This window comes from Carassius auratus, unplaced genomic scaffold (genome assembly GCF_003368295.1).
Source record: "Carassius auratus strain Wakin unplaced genomic scaffold, ASM336829v1 scaf_tig00001753, whole genome shotgun sequence".
Taxonomy (NCBI): Eukaryota; Metazoa; Chordata; class Actinopteri; order Cypriniformes; family Cyprinidae; genus Carassius; species Carassius auratus.
Window position 1 is genome coordinate 624,618 of NW_020523394.1, and position 10,880 is coordinate 635,497.

The following is a 10,880-nucleotide window of genomic DNA, read 5'->3' on the forward strand; positions in this document are numbered from 1 at the left end:
GAACCTGTGATATTTTTTCTGGACTGATGAATAAAAAGTTAAAAAGACCAGCATTTATTCAAAATAGATATATAGATATATAGAATATTTTGTAACCATGTGCTCCACCTTTTATTTTTTTTATTTTTTTTTTTAAAGGAATTAAGTCTTTTATTCAGCAAGGATGTGTTAAATAGAAAAATAAAAAGTGATCATAAAGACTTATACTGTTAGAAAAGATTTTTATTTTACATAAATGTTGTTCTTTTTAACTTTATTCATCAGATCCTGAATCCTGAAAAAAAAAAGAATCACAGATTCCCCAAACATTTTAAGCAGCACAACTGTTTCCAAAATTGATATTAAATCATCATATTAAAATGATTTCTGAAGGATCACGTGACACTGAAGACTGGAGTAATGATGCTGATTTCTAATTATATATATAACCATTATCTTATTTTCCTGTGTTTTTTTTTTATAAAAGCAGCCATGATGAGCAGAACTTTTTCAAAAAAAAAAAAAAAATTATTGTGTGTGTGTTTGTCCTTGTTCGTTTTTCCTCATGGTCATATGTCTCATATAATTTGGTTTTAGGCCTATAGTTCAATATATTGTTTGGTTTTATGTTTTAGTGTTGCTATTTATAAGGATTGTTTTTAACTGCAGTAAAGTACACGTCTTTAAAATGTTTCAATAAGGGATGATTAAATTGTGCGTGCTATGTATCTATTAAAATGAGACTGAAGAAACGTGCTTTTGTTGTAATTTGCTTTAAATCTCATATAGTCGAGGTTTAATCTTTGAAAGTTCTTTTTTTTAAAGGTTTTGTATGATGTGGCTTTAATCTCTAACTGGCCAATCAGAGGACAGGGTGTTTCTGAATGATGGCAGGTGGCTGTTTTACAACACAATCAATATTATAATGCCTTCGTTTTAATCCTCTTCGGTGACTTAAAAAATCAACCAATCTGTTTTCGGAGATTATATACTTTTTATATTTCAAGCAAAAATATTCTTGCCAGTAATAGTCTGCGACAAAGTGACTAGAATTTTACTCCGCAGCCGATAAACTGTCCGTAATAAGCAACAATCGAAACATTTATTGGCTCCCGAAATATAATGAACCAACAAGGGGCGTAGACGATCAGAAACTCCCTTATGATGGACATTAGTTTGAACCAATCATCTCTCGCCTAGTTTGCATCCCCGCCACCTCATTGGCTGTGTATTCCAGGGGCGAGTCGTATGAGTAGTAGTCGTGTGTGTATCATGAGAATCCGAAAATGGCGGATGAAAGCGAATTGATTTAACTTTATCGTACAAAAATAAGAATATCAAGTGAAGACCGACACCATTGCACAGGATGAATTCGCAGTCCAACGGGAATTTTTAAGCCTCTTTCCACAGAGCTACTCGACACTGTCGGCAGAGAGCGCGAGTAGAAGTCTAGGTATTGTTTAAAGGTCTTTTTTGTTTTGTTTCTAGCAGGCTAACAGGCTAGCGCGGGTTGTCAATGGTAGTGCTAGTCGATTAGTTGGGTAGCCTCCACTGTCAGGGGTTTGACTTTGCTATTTTAACCCCACCATATGCTTTTCAGTAATAGAGCAATCAAAACAAAGACTAGTGATGAAAACAAGACCTGTTTAAGTGGAGTTGTATTAGCATTACTGGTTCTCGCTCAGGCTAGCAGCTTCACAACGGCTATAAATGTCAGTTGTGTGTCACAGCTCTTCACTGTTTGTTTACTTCACGAGCGATGATCAGATGAATGATATCCGATTGCTTGGCGTATAAAGTGTGTAACTTAGTTTCGTTTTGATGTGCTGTCTGGGAAATGGGAAGTTGGGAGCGTTTAAACAGACTCTGTTGTCTGATCGTTTACATAATGACGGTGTCTCAAAGCCTCGCGAGCCTCCTACATAGACATCATCTAACTCTGCTGTTGAACCGTGCACGTGAAAAATAATCACTCCAGCTGGTTTCAGCTCATTAACGCTGCACCTGATGCCATTTATTGATTACAGCGTCTGAAAGAGACCTTCTAGTAACTTATCTCTTCATTTTTCACAGCATGGAAGAGGGGAGTTCCCGTTATAGCAAACGCCTGGTAAGTTTCTCATTTACTAAGCAGCTATTACGTGAACTACATCGCTTTCTGGGGAACGTTTGTATGTGGGTTTAACCGAGTTGTAACTGCGTTAACCCGTCGCCAGCAGGCGCTCTCGGCTTTGTTGATGTTACAGAGCACACAGTAAAGGGAAGAGACTGTCAAAACCTCATTCTCATGTATTTACACTACCTTATCACTCAAGACTGTGCCTCAGCAGCAGGAAAATAATAAACTGGCTTCTTTAATATTTACTTTAATGGTGATCCACCCTTTGTGATGTTTACATGGCTCATAAAGCTCTGATAGAGCATCTGAAACTAAAGATAAGGATAAACATACGTCCTCCTTTTTTTCTGGACGTATCCTGGCTGGGATTTCCAAGTTGCCTAAAATGTCCAAAAGTGAGCTGTTTTTAGGAAACTATGACTAGATCTGCTCGAGTTTAAGTCAAAGTGTGTTGGAGTAAAACGATTACATTTTATTAATGCATGGTTGATGCCAATCAGGTTGAATTCAGCACTGCATTTCTGTTCATCTGAGTACGGTTTGGTATTTCTTTTGTTTTCTGTGTTCAGCGGACTGGCACGCGGCGGCGTTACCAAGATGACAGCATTTCAGATGATGAAATCGAAGGGAAGCGGACCTTTGATGTTGACGAGAAACTCCAAAGTGATCGATACAACTCAGATCTGGTCAAAATTATGGATGGGAAAGGTGCGTTTTGGACCTTGCTTGTTGTTTAGTTCCTGCACTGATTTATAGTGAGCTCCACGAGCTGAGTTTCGGTTCCTCTTATCCTAGCTAAACCATATTGTGAGTTTTCTATGCCACTGCCACCTATGATTTGGTTATGAAGCTACATTTTCTGTAAAGCTGTTTTGAAATGCTTGTATCCTTGTAACACTGTATGGTGTTCTTCGCAGACTTCACCTTGGAGTACATCCAACGGGAGGGACTCCGGGACCCCATTATCTTCCAAAAAGCGGATGGTCTTGGCATAAAGTAGGACGCATTTCATCATGCCAGTGTTTGTGGCCACTGGACCCTTTTGAAACTTATCAGCTCTGTATATTATCTGTCTTTTGTAGGATGCCTGACCCAGACTTTAGCGTCAGTGACGTGAAATTGTTTGTGGGTAAGAAGAGAAGGTTTTTGTCCCTCTATCGCTCTATAATCAACAGTGACGCCTGCTAACATTCGCTCCCCTACCTTAGGCAGTCGCAGGATGGTGGATGTGATGGATGTGACCACTCAAAAAGGCATCGAGATGTCAATGGGGCAGTGGAGGAGATACTACGAGACGCCGCCTTCTGAACGTGAAAAGCTGTACAATGTGATCAGCCTGGAGTTCAGTCACACAAAACTAGAGCATCTGGTCAAGAGACCTACCTCGGTATGTGACACGCAATTAGTGGTCAACCCATATTGAGAATTTGCTAAATCTGTAAAATCTTTTGGCGCTATTGGATATCGTTTTAATTAGGTTGATATGATTGACTGGGTGGACAACATGTGGCCACGGCATCTTAAAGAGAGTCAGAGAGACTCCACCAATGCCATTACAGACATGCAGTACCCTAAAGTACAGAAGTGAGTTGTTTTATTCGTTCATACAGTTCCATTTAAGCCTCTTTTTGTTTTGTTTTGAACACTAGGGCAACATGAACTTGGTTTCTGGTGTTTTTCAGGTATTGTCTGATGAGTGTCGAGGGATGCTTCACAGATTTCCACATAGACTTTGGTGGCACGTCAGTCTGGTATCATATCCTCAGGGGAAGAAAGGTGAGGGCTTTCTTAAAGGTACAACGCTATCTAGTTCAGAATGAAATACTTGCTAATGCTCACTGAATACTGCATATACGGTGTACTTCCAACTTCAACAGAGATAGTATGTGAAATGCATAATGCAGTATTAAACATTTCAAATAGTGTTCTGGTTCTATGTTGCATGTTTAATTCGTGGAGTGCTGTCTAATTTTCATGGGAAATATTGTGCACTATTAATCCAATTTGGTTTAAAATGTCAAATGTCAAATGTTCCTGTAGCTCAGTGGTAGAGCAATGCGTTAGCAGCGCAAAATGTTGTGGGTTCGATTCCCAGGGAACACGTTAGGTAAAAAATGTTAGCCTAAATGCACTTTGGACACAAGCTTCTGCTAAATGCATTCATTTAAATAATCTTGTTCTCCCTAGTTGCAGCATTTATAAACTTTTCGAACCTGTGTGTCAGAGTCAGCCCATCTGATGTTTCATAACTGCCCGTGTTGTTCTGAATGATCTCAGGTGTTCTGGCTGATCCCGCCCACCCCTCAGAACCTGGAGCTCTATGAGAACTGGGTGTTGTCAGGGAAGCAGGGGGACATCTTTCTCGGCGATAAAGCCACAATGTGCCAACGGATTGAACTGAAGCAAGGCTACACATTCATGATCCCCTCAGGTACACATGCTTCATGCTTCAAACGATTTAGGTAGGAATCTCTCAGCTTTTCTCAGACCAAAGCCCTCTGTCTGTGTGTGTGTAGGGTGGATTCATGCGGTTTACACTCCAATGGATACGCTGGTGTTTGGGGGAAACTTTTTGCACAGCTTTAACATTCCCATGCAGCTCCACATCTACAGCATTGAGGACCGCACACGGGTGAGCACTCAAACGAACTCTTGATGATTATTATTCCATCTGTGAACCGTCTCGGACTGTCTCTGTGGTTTATCCGTGCAGGTCCCTGCTAAGTTCCGCTACCCTTTCTACTTTGAGATGTGCTGGTATGTGTTGGAGCGTTACTTGTACTGTATGACCAACACGTCTCACCTCACACCGGAGTTCCAGAAGCACTCACTGGGCATTGGTCAGCGCACAACCTTTTTAACAGTGCACTTGTACAACCGTAATTCTGCTGACACTCGTTTTGTGCTTCACAGGGCTGACGAAGGAGGACGTGATTAAACAAGGAGGATTGAATAGTGATGCGGGAAGTGTAGAGAAAGAGGAGGAGTCTGAGGAAGAGGCAGCATCTCCGGCTCGCCCAGGGGTTAAAGTTCACCTGACACCCTTTGAGCTCCAAGGGCTTTGGGAATTACTGCACAAGTTGGAGGAGTTGCCAGCACACAAGAAATGCGTCCCATCAGGCATCAGAAACGCCCCAGCACTGCTCGGTGACATACGGGTATGAACACGCACGCCATGTGTGGCTATAGAAATATAACAGTTGTTTTTATTTCAGTAGCATAAGTTTTTCTTTCTGTCCCAACAGAAGCTGCTAGAGGAACATGCCAATGATAACCCCAAGTTGTCTTACACTGGAAAACCAATTGTTAAATGGCCAAAAAGGGTGGGTTATACACTGACCACTGTTTCTTACAGCTTATACAGATGTGGTGAGCCGAAGTAAAATGTGTCTGCTTCTGTCTAGCCCTCGTGGTATGAGCCGCCTCCGCCTCTGTCTCTGCTGTACCGCCCGCGCGCTCCCGGTTCAGCCCCCGTGCTGCCGCCGGCTCCTCGTCCCGTGAAGCCGTCTTCCTCCATCTCCGCTCTGAGACGCAGACGCGTGCGCTGCAAACGCTGCGAGGCCTGTCTGCGCACCGAGTGCGGCGACTGTAACTACTGTCGGGACATGAGGAAGTTCGGAGGACCGGGCAGACTCAAGAAGAGCTGTGTTCTCCGTCAGTGTCTTGCAGTGAGTATCTGTGTTCAGTGTCAGTTAAAATGAACACCAGTTAAATGTGGTGTTACTCGGAGTAAAATTGACTTGTACATGTTAATGAATGAATCTAAAGGAAAGCTTTAAGAAAAACTAAAACCCAAATTGTGTAAAAATGACCCCTGTAGGTGTTGTATCTCACCCTCGTGTTGTATTTCTAGCCGGCGCTACCTCTTACTGCAGTGTGTGCCATATGTAAGGAAGGCTATCAAGAGTCTGAAGACTCCGAGTCCGTCCAAACGCTCATGGAGTGCTCCGAATGCGCTCAGATCACTCATCCAGAATGTATAAAGGTACAAGTCTGTCCCACATCTTGCTTGTATGGATTTAGCTGTTATATGTACTGTTATGTTAATCCCTTGTGTGTGTGTGTGTGTGTGTGTATTGCAGGTGCCCGGTGAGGGTATTATTAATAAGGACCTTCCCAGTTGTTGGGAGTGTCCGAAATGTGTCCAGGGCAAGAAAATAGAGGTATGCTTTCTGCTTTTGGCAGAAAAAAAGTAATCCTGTTTAAGCAAGCTTTTGCTTGACTCACTCCTCATTTGATAATGATTTGTTGTTTTTTGGTTTTTCTTCTTCACCTGAAGTCTTCCAGCAGTAGTGAGGAAGAGACAGACAGCAGCGTGTCCAACAGCAGTCACCTGTCTGGTCCTCCGGCTAAGCGCGCGTACAGAGAAGGGATTGGGGTGGGGGGTCTGCGTATAGGGCGCAGAGGTCGCCCGCCCCTCTCCCCCTCCTCCCTGCCTCTGACCCGCTCCAGACGGCAGCCGCCCCCATCCCAGAGACTCCTGCTGCAGCACCAGCAGAACAGGAGGAGAGCAGGAGCGCTGGAGCTACAGCTCAGGAAAAGGGTGAGTATCCACATACAATACATATCGTTACAGATATAATGACGCTTTCAGTTCATTACATTAACATTTGTTGGACAACATATTTATGGCAACCTTTATAGTCAGAAATTGACATTTGTGTGTGTGTGTGTGTTTGAAAGAAGTCTCTTAGGCACATTATGGCTGCATTTATTTGGTCAAAAATATTGATAACATATTACATTATAAAATAACTGCTTTGTTTACTGTATTTTCCGGACTATAAGTCGCACTTTTTTTCATAGTTTGACTGGTGGTGCGACTTATTTATCAAAATTAATTTGACATGAAGTAAGAGACCTGAACCAAGAGAAAAACATTATCGTCTCCAGCCGCCAGAGTGCGCTCTATGCTGCTCAATGCTCCTGTAGCCTACACTGAGAACAAAGAGCGCCCTCTCGTAGCTGGAGACGGTAATGTTTTCTCTTGTGAGACTTCTAGTCCAGTGCGACTTGTATATGTTTTTTTTTCCTCATCGTGATGTATTTTTGGAGTAATGCGACTTATACTTAGGTGTGACTTATAGTCCGAAAAACACGGGTAAATATATTTTAAAATTCAAAGTATTCCTGTGATGCAAAGCTGAATTTTCAGCATCATTGCTCCAGTCTTCAGTGTCACATGATTCTTCAGAAATCATGAAAATATGATGCTTTGTTGCTCAAGGAACATTTCCAGTTATTATAAATGTTGAAGCAGTTGTGCTGCTGATTTAGTGGAATGCAATTATTTTTCAGGATTGTTTGATGTATAGAAGGTTCAAAAGACATTTAAAACTTAACAGACATACAAAAATCAAAGGCACTTTTAAAAACACGTAGTTTCAGGGAATTTATTTATTGTATATTATATACAATTTGAGAAGTTATATTTTCTAAAGACTTCATGGCATTTGTTTAATGTTAAGAAAATTGAAAGAAAGAAAAAAAAAAAAAAAAAAAATATATATATATATATATATATATATATATAATATAAAAAGGGGTTGAGTTTATATACATATGTACATAACCCTTTTTGTCTTAAGTGGCTGGTTCTTGGTCAAAATAAGGTGCAACGTGAATCAGGCTTTATGATAATTGTCATGTAATGCTGCGTGTCTGATTTCCTATTTTCTTTTGCAGATAAAATTAGAAAGGAACAAAATCCTCCAGTCGGTGAGTGTTTTAAGCCTCTAACATCTGCTTCCCTCATCGCAGCGCCGCTGTAATCCTGCTTTTCCCATTCTCACATGCTCTCTGTGTCGCTCTCGGCTGCGCTTTCGTTCTCTCTACTTCTGTCTGTCTCTCAGACCCGTTCGTCTGTCTCTCTTTCTCCAAAGCTCCTGCGTCAGCGGAGTCTGGAGAGAGGGGGCGTAGTCAGAGCGGGACCCGGACGGAGCGTTTCGCGTGGCCGAGGGACGTCCTCCTGTCGGGGAAGAGGAGTACGACTCCGGGGCGGTGGCCGAGGGGGAGGCCTGAGAGAAAGAATGGAGATAGAGGTTGAAAGAGATGACTCCGTGGAAGAAGAACCGGAGGAGAGGAAAGAGAATGGACCGTATAATGGTAAAGAGAACCGTCCTCAGAGACGAGGGGGAAAAGCCGCTGAAGATGAGAACGGAGACGGTCACCAAAATGGAGAGAGCGAGGGGAGCAGTGAGGGAGGAGAGCCCACCCCATCGGACTCATCTGTGGTGCTAAGTGATGATGTCAGAGGCCAGGGGTCCTGCATCACGGTGACGTTACAGCCATCGAGGGGTAAGCGTGACCCAAGCGCCATTGTTCCCAAACTGGAAGCCAACTTGTCTTCTAGAAGCCTTCCTCAAAACCACAAAGCCCTGCTCCGTCCCCCACTCCGAAACGGCGCCCCTCGCTCAGACGGTTCTCATTCGCCTGCGGACAGACTGCATGTAAACAGATCACATGCTCTTTCGTCATCACCGCACACTCTGACAAGAAGTGCATCCAAACACATGGTGAGGAGACTGAGATCAAACTTCAAAGATTCCCCTCACCGGCTGACGAGAGAGAGGATTGGGAAAAAGGCCCGATCCCGATCGGAAAAGACGAAGCACTCCGACTCTTGTCCCAGTTCCACCTTGCGCCCCCCAGCGGAGCCGAACGGAGGGAACGAGCCCGGCTGGGAGAGAGAGGTGTGGGTGTCCGTGTTCCACTACTTGACTCGTGCCGAGCTGTGCGTCTGCATGGCTGTTTGTAAGAGTTGGTACAAATGGTGAGTGCATGATTACCACACGTCTGCCTGCGTTTAAAACATCTAGTGAGCTACCTTGTTGTTTACTGTCTACATAGGGAGCTTTCTGAAACGTGTGTTTGTTCTAATACGCTGGTGTGATTCTAGGGGCTGTGACAAGCGTTTATGGATGCGCATCACTCTGAGCCGCTGCCGCTCTATAAGTCCACAGGCCCTCACAGGCATCATCAAACGGCAGCCTGCCACACTGGACCTCTCTTGGGCCAACATCTCCAAGAAGCAGCTCAGCTGGCTCATCAACCGCCTGCCAGGTGCCTGTTCTCACCGCTGCATCTGTTTTAATACACGGTACATGTTGTGATATTACTCACAGGCAGCTCTCTCACAGGCCTTAAAGATCTGGTGCTATCAGGGTGCAACTGGGCGTCAGTCTCTGCGCTGAGCTCTCCAAGCTGTCCTTTACTGCGCTCTTTAGACCTGAGCTGGGCCGATGGAGTCAAAGATGCACAAATCAGGGAGCTGCTCAACCCACCAGGTAAACCTAATACAACTCGACTTATTTGTTGCCATTTCCCTGTATAGCATGAAACTATGGGTGGGTGTACTATTGACAAAAAAAAAAAGTTTCAATATTTTCTGAGATTTTGGTGATCTTAATTGGACCGTATTTAGCGGAGTGTGTTAGTTTGCCTTGGCTGCTTGAGGTCAGTTATGGACAGCTGGCTGTCTAATCTTGTCGCATTCTGTCCATTATGGGGCAATATTTCTCCCCTAAAAATTATGAAATGGGTTTTAAGAAAATGAAATGGTTATTTAAGCATGAGAAACATACTTTTCGCACACCCCTGCTTGAATCCCGTGTCTGTAGGCAGCGACAACCGTTCCCAGATGAAGCACATGCAGTGCTTGTGGCTGTGCGGTCTGGAGGTGACCGAAGCCACGCTGAGGCTCATCATCAGACACATGCCTCTGCTCACTCGCCTCGAGCTCTCGCATTGTCCCATCACAGACGGTGCTCTCAACCTCCTCAGCGCCGTGGGCTCCTCCACACGCAACACACTCACACACCTCAACTTAGCAGGTATGCACACACACACCAACCCGTTTACAGCTCCCAAATAATGAGTGGACATGTTAAACATGAATGAACCATTCTTCCCTGTTTGATGTCGTCGTCAGGTTGTAGCCGCCTGACAGACCGGTGTCTGGTGTACCTGCGGCGCCTGTCCTGCCTCTCCGTACTGGACCTGCGCGGCTGCAAAGGGGTCTCGCGACAGGCGTGCGAAAGCTTTATCTCCGAGCTGTCTGTCAATGCCCTCTACTGCCTGTCAGATGACAAACTCATCCAGAGGATATCATAAAACGCGCCCTGCTCAGGGAGAGAGAGACTTTGTGAATATTTGTTTGACTGAGAAGGACTACAAAGTCCGACTGTGTGTGTGTGAGAGTAATTCCTTCTGTAGGTCTGTAGGGAGGCTCTCTGTTTGACAGAGGACCAGGATTCATGTATAGCAGCTTAGGAGGGAGGAGCTCAAAGCATCCAGGGCGGGGCTTATATATAAATAGGTCTGGGTGAAGAGTATTCTTTTGTAGTTAACTATTTCTCTTTTTTTTCTGTGTTGACACAAACACTGCATTTGGCAATCAGATGGGTTCTCAGGCCTGTCATGCCATGGGCTCTTCTATTAAAGAGATCAACAGGTGCTATTCCTCTACAGTTGGATTTCTGTTTCAGAGCAGCTTTCTGTCTGCCTTTAAAAACCTTCGCTTCTTCTGTTGTTTGATACGCTAATCCACTGTCCAGATCCTGAAATCTAGACACAGATTAATTTATCCTCCACACACTTATCCCATTACTTTAAATGTCATTTTTACTTGAGGAATACCTTTTTGTTCTCAATTCATCTCCCTCCTTAATACCTGAGACTATAGAGAGATATAAATATATAAACGCCCTTGTTTAAATGTATTCCTCTCCTGTAGTACGACAGAAAAAATATCTGTAGCATTTTCAGAAGTTTTTTTTTTTTC

The 10,880-nt window shown here is 43.7% G+C and overlaps 1 protein-coding gene across 3 annotated transcripts; it reads left to right on the forward strand.

The window, feature by feature from the left end:
• Positions 1 to 1,121: 1,121 nt before the first annotated feature.
• On the forward strand, positions 1,122 to 10,675 carry LOC113069569 (lysine-specific demethylase 2A-like). Of its 3 annotated transcripts, XR_003279756.1 has the most exons (24): positions 1,122 to 1,432; positions 2,053 to 2,089; positions 2,668 to 2,806; positions 3,016 to 3,094; positions 3,181 to 3,227; positions 3,307 to 3,485; positions 3,576 to 3,682; positions 3,781 to 3,874; positions 4,376 to 4,529; positions 4,615 to 4,730; positions 4,812 to 4,938; positions 5,012 to 5,256; positions 5,344 to 5,421; positions 5,503 to 5,766; positions 5,952 to 6,083; positions 6,181 to 6,261; positions 6,378 to 6,641; positions 7,784 to 7,816; positions 7,951 to 8,870; positions 8,997 to 9,160; positions 9,238 to 9,384; positions 9,718 to 9,930; positions 10,029 to 10,312; positions 10,343 to 10,675. XR_003279756.1 is itself a non-coding variant. In XM_026242723.1 (23 exons), exons 2-23 carry the CDS (start codon positions 2,054 to 2,056, stop codon positions 10,208 to 10,210), a joined length of 3,801 nt encoding a protein of 1,266 aa, XP_026098508.1. In that variant the 5' UTR covers positions 1,122 to 1,432; position 2,053; the 3' UTR covers positions 10,211 to 10,675. The 3 variants fall into 3 exon arrangements, 2 of the variants coding, with proteins under 2 accessions (XP_026098508.1, XP_026098509.1); XM_026242723.1 differs by having other exon boundaries at positions 10,029 to 10,675; XM_026242724.1 differs by having other exon boundaries at positions 1,199 to 1,432; positions 7,981 to 8,870; positions 10,029 to 10,675.
• The last annotated feature ends 205 nt before the right edge of the window (positions 10,676 to 10,880 follow it).